Genomic DNA, 9337 nt, shown 5'->3' with positions numbered 1-9337 from the left:
ACAGTAACCTGCTCTTGCCTTTAGGTTCCTTTTTTGGCAAAACTCGTCGTGAAGTAGATAATGTGATTTTCTTATGTTTTTCCTGCAAAATCGGCATGGCCAAATCTCCTTATTTTCCATTATTTCCTGTAACAATCCACAAAAAAAAGAATCTTCCTTTTATTTGTACTGAGAGAAAAAAAAATTAAAAATAAAGATTTGTTAGAAGAAATGAAAAAAAAAAAATTTTTTATTCGTGTTATTCTTATTTTTTTTTTTTTTTTTTTTTTTTTTAATTAATTTTCAAAAATTTGTGATTGTCTTGTTATTTTGTATATTGTTTTATTTTATTTCTTTGTAGGTACAATAGTTTTACATTGTTGATCTCTAATGATTATCTCGTATGTTGTTTAAGTAAGAAAAATAAAAGCGCATTTTATGTGGAAGCAAAAGAGAACAAAAAGTTTGTGAAGGTGTATACGAGAGAACAGAAATTTTTTGATTGTGGAGAACAAAATTGAATTGTTGTTTTGGTAACGAACTTTGAGATCATTATTATTTTTATTAGAAATACGAAGAGAAAAGAAAAAGTATGATAAAGAAAAATTAAATTCGTGTGATATTATCTTCCTTATTATTTTTGTTGTTGAGATTTCAAATAGTTTTCGATTTCTATCTTGTTATCTTCTCTTAATCTCGTCCATTCTTCTTCCTGTAGCCTCCTCTCTTCTACATTTTCCTCTAATTTTTTACGGCGGTCGCAGCGCCAGCGAAGCTTGCCGAGGAATACTTCTTTTTCCTTTTCTTTTGAGTATTCGTGTTTGCTGAAGTCGATCATCTCCATGTTATCTTCTTCCTTTGTTTCCTCCTCCCTTATTTCGTAGTCGATTTTCTCCTTGTGGCTTTCTTGGTTGGTTATATTTTCTACTACCGTCTCCGGTTCTGAACTCGATTCTTCTTCGCTGCTGTTGTTGTTTAGAGGTTTATTTATATTTATTTTCCAAATGTTTAATCTATTAATTTGATTTTTTAATTCTTGTCGTTTATCCTCCAGCTCGTTATATTTGTTCTTGTATTTGTTCATTTTTGTTGTAATTTTGTTAATTTTCTCTTGCATTTTATTTATCTCTGTGGTAATTCCTTCTAACGTAGTTTTTTTTGTTCCTTCTGTGTTCAAGTGGATTCGGTTCATTTTCTGCAAAGATGAATTTTCATTTTTAGTTCACATTCGTTAATGTAAAAAAAAAATAAAAATAATTGTTTGTTTTGTCTTATTTTCCTACAATTTTCCTTCGATTTTCGTGTAATATTTTTCTAATTTTAAACTAATTTTCTTATGTTTCTATTTAATTTTCCTATGAATTTTTACTGATTTTGAGTAAGTTTCTATATTTTGCTGAACATTTTCTCTAATTTTTATTTTCCACGAATTTTCGCAAATCGTTTATATTCCACGATCCTATCGATTTTCCACGAATTTTCCCTAATTCATACATTGTGGGGGAAATTTTTCGAATTATTTTATATGGGCCTTCGAAATCTTTTTTCAATTTTCGCGCAATTCCTAGATCTTTGCTAGAAAGAGATTTGTCTTTCTTCCATACAAGATCTCCTACTTCGAATTCTAATTTTCTCCTACGCAAATTGTAATATTTCGCTTGGTTATCGTTCGCTTTATCTAAATTTCGTTGAACTTCGTCCTTAATAATTTGTAATCGTCTTAGTCTTTCTGTCCATTTGTCAACTTCCTGAAATTCAATTTCGTCTGGATTTTCGAAATCTTTTTTCAGTGTTTGGAAAGGTTGAAGTTCACGACCTAAGTTTAGAAAAGCTGGGGTGAATTTTGTTGATGAATGTTTGGCTGTATTTAGAGCAAATTGCAAATCTTCGATATCTTTATCCCAAAGATTTTGCTCTTTGTCTAGGTAAGCTTTTATGGCCGTTTTGATTGATCTGTTCGTTCTTTCGGTGGGGTTCGCTTGTGGGTAGTACTTAGGAGTAAACGAATGCCTGATTCCGAATTTTTCCGACATTTCCCTGATAACTTTGTTGGCATATTCGGTGCCATTATCCGAAATTAAAATTCTGGGAGTTCCCCATCTCGAAATAATTTTCTTGTGAAATTCGGTCTCGATAGTTTTTCCATCCGCTTTCTTGATTGGTATAATTTCTATCCATTTCGTGAATAAATCGGTGAAAACTAAAATGTATTTATTGCGATTTTTCGAAAGAGGTAACGGGCCTATAATGTCTGAGGCAACCATCGTCCATGGCTCCTCAACTATTCTTTTTCCCATTGGTCCTATTTTCGGTTTATTATTCGCTTTTGTTTGTTGACAAATTTTACATTTTCTTATATATTTCACGATATCAGTGTACATTCCTGGCCAGAAAAAATTTTCGCAAATTCTATGAAAAGTTTTTTCTACACCTAAGTGTCCTGCCTGTACATTATCGTGATTTTCTGTTAAGACTTGTTTTCGCAAATTTTCCGGAATAACTAATTTCCACGGATTTTCATCTTTAAGGAGGGGAGATTTTAACGGATCGGGTCTATAAAAATATAATTGATTATCTCGAATTCGCCAGTTTTCATGTTCGTGAGGTTTTGATTTTATTATTCTCATTTTCGTTTCGTACCACGTATTTTCAGTTTGACTTTCGCTTAATTCGATTTTTAGTATCTCGGGATTTTCTTGTTTTTCTTCGAAAACTCTCGACAACGCATCTGGAACTACGTTCGCTGAACCTTTTCGATATATTATTTCGAAATCATGTTCCGATAGTTCCAACGCCCATCTCGCCAAGCGTCCTGTAGGATTTTTCAAATTGTGTAGCCATTTTAAAGCAATGTGATCAGTTATTACTTTAAAATGACTACCTTCTAAATATTGTCGAAATTTTCCTATAAACGTTTTCACCGCGAGACACTCCTTTTCTGTTGTCGAATATTTTCTCTCTGTTTCGCTTAAATTTTTACTTCCGTAAGCAACTACTACGTTTTTACCGTCAATGTCTTGCGTCAAAACTGCGCCTAGACCCGTGTCACTTGCGTCAGTTTCTAGTATGAAAGTGTGTTGAAAATCAGGGGGATTCAAGATCGGAGCTGTCGTCAACAACTCGATCAGTTTTAATTTTGCTGTTTCCTGATTTTCGGTCCAAGTCCATTTTACATTTTTTGTAGTAATTTTTGTAACGGTTCAATTATTTCAGCGAAATGTGGGATAAATCGTCGGTACCAGCTAACCATTCCTATAAAACGTTGTAACTGTTTAATAGTTTTAGGAGTCGGAAATTCTCGAATGGGTTTGACTTTGTCGTCATCGATTTGCAGTCCTCTTTCGTTAACTACGAAACCTAGGTATTTTACCTCCGCACAACCGAATTCACTTTTTTCGAAATTAACTGTCAACCCTGCTTCTTTTAATTTTCCTAATACTATTTCCAGATATTTCATGTGTTCGTCAAACGTTTGAGAAACTATAATTATGTCGTCGAGATAACAGAAAACTTTCGGTTTGAGGTCAGGCGTAATAATTTTGTCCATTAATCGTTGGAACGTTGCGGGAGCATTGCAAAGTCCAAACGGCATTCGCTTGTATTGGAACATTCCAAAACCAGGAATTACGAAAGCCGTTTTTTCCTTGGACTCTTCGCTCAACGGGATTTGATTATACGCCCACTTCAAATCGACTTTAGAAATGTATTTCGCGGCTCTGAGCATATCTAAAATTTCGGCCATTAACGGAACCGGATATAGGTCCTTTTTTGTCACTGCATTGACTTTTCTGAAGTCAAGGCATAATCTATATGTACCGTTCGCTTTTTTGATCATAACAATTGGATTCGACCAATTGCTATTACTCGGCTCAATAATACCTTCGCGTAACATTCTCTTAATTTCCTTAATAATTTCCTCTTTAATTTTCGGCGATACATAATAATATCTCTGTTTTATTGGAGCTGTACCCTGCGTGTCAATAACGTGTTCTGTCAAATGAGTAGCTTTTAAAATTTCCTCGGGGGGTGGTAATCTAACTTTTAAAAATTTATTTAAGAATTCTTGTTCTTCCTCGGACAATTCAACAAGTCCTGAACAAAATTCTGTTTCCTCTAAACAACTCGGTTCTCGCAATATTTTTTCCTGAATATTGTTGTTAATTATCCCGTTGTTTTTAAAGTTTATCCATTTCGTATTTAACGATTTACGAAATTTATTTCCAGTTGTCATACAATTTTTCGATCCTAAATTTTCGGCTTTCAATTTTTCCGATTCATTTTCTTTTTCTACTTTTCGCGAATTTTCTCGTTTTCGCCAATTTTCCGAACATTTTCGCGTTCGCTAATTTTCCTATTCAATTCCGCTTTTTTATACCACTGTTTTTTACGTGGGTTGTCGATTGGAAAGAGATATGGTTCGTCTGTCTCGTCAAGACTAGAGTCCAATTCTAAGTTATCAAATCTGTTTGATAAGGGAATGTCCATTAACCTTGGAGGAATTTTCCGGGGTTTTGGGATTGGGTTTTGGGTAGGAATTTTCGACTGTTGTAAGGATTGTCTTTGTATAATTTCTGGAATTTTTCTATCATTTCTCGGGTCGACCCTTGGAAAAATTTTCGTATTTTTCCTACTATTTTTCGTATCTATATTTTCCGATTTTCCGAATTCGAATTTTTTCTCGAATTTTCCTGAATTTTCTTTTTTATTCTCGAATTTTGGTCCAAAATTTTTTCCTGATTTTGACCTATTTTCTTGGGATTTTTGCGCGAAATTTTTCCGATTTTCTCGTTGTGAACTGGACCATCCTGTTTGCGATCCTACTTCACGTATTTTGGTTTCGATTTTGTTCATTTTTTCTATTTCGTTATCTGATTTATTCCCGATTTTGTAAAGTACGTTAGGTAAATCTTTCAGTGACCATGTGTCCGTTTCGAAATCTAATTTCATTCCTAGTTCGCGTAACATATCTATTCCTAAAATTCCGTAACCTTTTAATGCTGGAACTATTCTAAACGTTAGATTTTTCGAAACATTACCAATTTCTACAGGTATTGTAACTTTACCTATTATCTGTAAACTTTCACCGTTTGCTGCTGTTACAAGTTTATTCTTCACCGGTTCTAATTTAATACCATACATTTGTAAGTATACCCAATTTTTATGACCGAAAAATGAACTAGTAGCACCTGTATCGATTAAGGTTTTAAAAGTTACTTCTTTGTATTTGATATTCGTAAAGAATCTTAAGTCTTTAATTAACGTATCACAATTTTCTGGTATTTCGACATTTCTTGGGGATACTGGATTTTTCAGTACCCCCTCTACTCGTTTCCCTGATTTTCCGACCTACAATCTCTACGAAAATGACCTACTTTTCCGCATCCGTAACATTTTTTTGGTGAATTAGAAAAATTTTTCTGGTTATTTTTTCCGTTTGGATTCGTCTTGGCATTGTTAATTCCATTCCCTGCAGAAGAATGGTTTGGTATTATTACTTGAAGACTATTTTCTGGATTTGGGTTTTCAGAAGAATTTTCCAACATTTTCTGACCGTTACTACCGTTTGTAGTTGTGTCCGGTGGAAAAGTTACTTTCGGTTGGCCATTTGACCATTTTCTATGATAGTTTCCAGAAGACTTTGAATGGAATTTCGAACTTCCACCAAATCCTCTAGAATTTCCCTGATTTGAGTTTTGTTTCGGTTTATCACTAGTCGAGTTTTCTTTTTTGTCTGTTGTGATTGTTAACGTTTGTCCGCGAATTTTCGATTTATTTCTTTCAATTTCGAATTCTTTACCTAAACTTTCTAATTCCTCGAAATTTTTAAAATCGTTTCTTTGAATGTACATTTTATATTCTATTCGCATGTTTTCATAAGCACGACGTAATTCCCACTGTAGACCTTTTCGCGGGTAAATTCTTGCAAAAAGTTTTCTTATCCCAATCAGAAAAGTTTGAATTTCTTCTCCCTCTTTCTGATTGCAATATTTTATTTTCGTGTTGATTTCTTCGTAAAACTTTTCGTCCAGAAATGTTCTTTCGAATTCTTCACGAAAATCTTGTAAAGAAAACCAATTGTGTCGAACCGTTCTACACCATTCCAGGGCTTCGTCCGCTAACACTGCGTCGATATTTTCTAACACACGATTTTCCGGGATTTCGTAACCTCGCATAAATCTAAATAATTCTTCTAAAAATTGAACTGGGTTGTCCGTTTTATTATTATGAAATTTAACTGGCCAATTTGACATGATTTGAAAAGGTGTTTGTAACATGCCAAAAGGAAATGATTATTGAAGTTTCCCAAATGTCGATTGTTGTCTACTTGGGCATTTGGATTTTCAATTTCCGACTTTTCCGTGCTATTTTCTTCAAAATTTGGATTTTTATTTTTTATTACATTTTCCATCGTAATTTTCATTCGGTCTAATTCTAATCTAAGTTGATCTAATTCCTTATCGCGTATCGATATTTCATTTTGAATTGATCTAGCTCTGCTGATTTTTCTTTTAATTCCTGATGAAAATTAATGTTTTTCCTCTTTCGAAATAGTTCCTAAACTTTTGGGTTCGTCTACGATTCCTATTTCACTATCGTTCGGCCATTCGTAGTTAAATTCTTGATTTTTACTTTTATTTTTAAATTGGACATTTTGTCTTTTTTCCCTCATTTTGCGTTTGTCTGACTCGAAATAATTATCTAATTTTGTTCGAAAACTATCTTCCGAATCACTGTTATTATGATTATTTTTGTTTACCGAACTATGTGCTGACGGTTTGTATTTTTTCTGCACAATTTTCCTATGTTCGATTTCTAATCGCTTTTCTTTTTCACGCAATTTTTCCCTTTCTATTCCTAAGCATTTCGTCGTATGCTGTTAATTCGTTTCGATCTTTAACATTTGGCTGTTTGTCCCTATAAACCGAATTAATATCAAAAGTTCCGTCTTTTGATTTTTTCCGAAAAATTTTCCGTTAATTTTTCCGAATTGCCAACAGTTTTCTTTACCGTTTATAATACTGCTGCAATATTGAATTGCACTGGGTGCATTTTCTCGGTCACTCTGCTTGACAAGGGCAGAGATGCGTTCGCTGTGCCTTGTTGTGATTTAGGGGGGAGTGGCAACGATGAATCGAATTTAATAATTTCCAATTTTTTCTGGAGGTGTGATTTCCATGAAGGCACGAAGCATTGCTTCTTGCCTCTGGATAGTGGCTTCCAAAATATGCGACTTGTTTTGCGCATTCCTTTGGCCGGGAGTATTTTGTTTGGGGGGGGAGTCAGTTTCGCTCGCCGTTTCCGTTTCGCTGTCCGCAAAAATTTTCTGTTTCCTTGTCTTCCCGCATTTTTCTCGTTGTTGATCTCAAAATACGTCTCGAAGTCATTTGTGATTAATTATCGAAAAGTTAGAGTTAAATTCAATCGTTATTTAATCTATTCTACAAATTTCAATTCACGCCAAAAAGCAAAAAAGAAAAAATTTTTCCGCTAATTTATATCCATCGTTATGGATTCTATGTGAGAAAAAGTTTCTATTGCTCTTTGACTTCAATCACAAATGTTCGAACTATTTTTCAACATTTTTTCTGAAATTTATTTTCTATCTATGTGTTTTTCGAAAACAAAAATTAATTACACGTTCTATTTCGAAAATTCGAAAAGAAAAAGAAAAAGAAAAAAAAAATAAATTGACACTTTTGACACACCCGGTATAAGTCGCCAAAAAAAATTTTTACTATCTTTCTAACTGGTAATATCGAAAACCGAAAGAAAAAAAATAAAAGAAAATTTTTCCACGTATTTTCAACAATTAATTTTCATTTATTATCCGGAATTAAATTTATTTATTAATTGTTATCACTATTGGATCTACTTCCTATTAAACGACTGTTCAAATGTGTCACCCGGTATAAGTTGGTCACTGTGTCTTATATTCTAAGTTTTTCTCGATATTAAATTTTTGAGTCACCCGGTATACGCATCGATTTTTCACAAAGTTTTATTTTCTAAATTTTCGATTAAATTTAATTTGACACCGCGTATACAAATTCTATTTCTGAATTTTGACGAAATTATTTTTCAATTTTATTCGCGACTATGTCGTGTTTGTGTTTTTTCTGTTGTTACTTGCGCTACACTATACACGACCTTGACAATGAAAATAATGCTACCGGCGTCTATCTATTGCGAAATATTTCCCAAAATAATCGATAAATTCACTTTTTCTTTTTAATTTTCGATTTTATATTCCGTAATTTTCATTAATTTTCACTAATTTTCGTTGATCTTTCACGAATTTAGTCACGATTTTAAAGAATTTTCACGATTAATTTTTTACCGGCTTTTCTCGCGCACTTATTTTCACACAATTTTCGTCGTTGTCTGTGTCAGTCACATGAAAAATTTGTCATATTTGTCAAAATATACAATATAACAATAATAAATATCAATAATCTTCATGCACAAAATAGAAAATGTTTAAATAAATATGGGAAACAGGAAAAAAGATTTGATTTGGGGGTTAGGTGGCCTGATGGTGACAGGTGGAATTTTCAACAATTAAAAAATGATGAAAAAATAAATGAATTTTCTGGGGTTTTCCATAAACAAAATTATGAAAAAATTACTTTGGGAATTTTCAACAAAACAAAGATGTTGAAAAAAGGTATTTCTGAAGGATTTTCTTTCAGAAAAAGGAATGGAAAGATGGGTTTTTTCGTTGGGCGCCAATTATAATTGGTTGCCCGGATCTCCAATTATGTGTGAAGGAAAAGGTGTGAAGGAAGGGAGAATTGTAAATAAATAGAGTTAATATTATTAAAAATATTTATTGAACTTACGAATGTCGATAATCCAAAACACTGGACGGCAGTCGAACTTACAGCGAAGGAAAATCACACACGGAATCACGAGCGAGATATATAATTGAGGGAAATGACGAGATAAGTGTCGTGGTCTAACAACAAGTGTCGCGTCTGTTCCGCGAATTCGGCGATTGACACCCTCGAGGCCCTTCGGCCGTTTCCGGGTTCAATCGCCTCATTCACGGCAGACGCGACGAATGGAGAACGTAACGGCACGACAATTGTAACGACGAACACGTTAGAAATAATTTGATCAAAATTCGAAAAAAGTTGTATTGCATCTTTCCCTCTTACAAAAAATTTCTCTTACGAATAGTTCTCTCTTTCGAGATGTTTTTAACTTAAATATCAAAATAAAAATACTGAAAAATCCCGGAAAAATAAGCCCAGATAAAAATCAAAATTCTCAAATAGAGGAAAAAAATTATTACATAATTTCCACATTATTCTCACCCCATTGTACTCTTCTAAAATGCTTCAAATTAACTTCAAAA

General features: G+C 33.3%; 1 protein-coding gene across 1 annotated transcript; it reads right to left on the bottom strand.

Annotated features, from left to right (window-relative positions):
• Positions 1-340: 340 nt before the first annotated feature.
• Positions 341-8949, bottom strand: LOC122507280 (probable E3 ubiquitin-protein ligase bre1). The gene is made up of 2 exons (XM_043619888.1): positions 8820-8949; positions 341-1174 (listed from the first exon to the last, which is right to left on the bottom strand). The coding sequence occupies exon 2, from the start codon at positions 1169-1171 to the stop codon at positions 614-616; it is 558 nt and encodes a 185-aa protein (XP_043475823.1). The 5' UTR covers positions 1172-1174; positions 8820-8949; the 3' UTR covers positions 341-613.
• Between the last annotated feature and the right edge of the window lie 388 nt (positions 8950-9337).

This window comes from Leptopilina heterotoma, unplaced genomic scaffold (assembly GCF_015476425.1).
Source record: "Leptopilina heterotoma isolate Lh14 unplaced genomic scaffold, ASM1547642v1 Lhet_4586, whole genome shotgun sequence".
NCBI lineage: Eukaryota > Metazoa > Arthropoda > Insecta > Hymenoptera > Figitidae > Leptopilina > Leptopilina heterotoma.
This window is presented reverse-complemented; position numbering and strand designations above follow the sequence as displayed.

Coding starts and splice junctions, on each gene's coding strand:
- LOC122507280 (XM_043619888.1), bottom strand. CDS start 1,171: ATGAACCGAATCCACTTGAACACAGAAGGAACAAAAAAAACTACGTTA.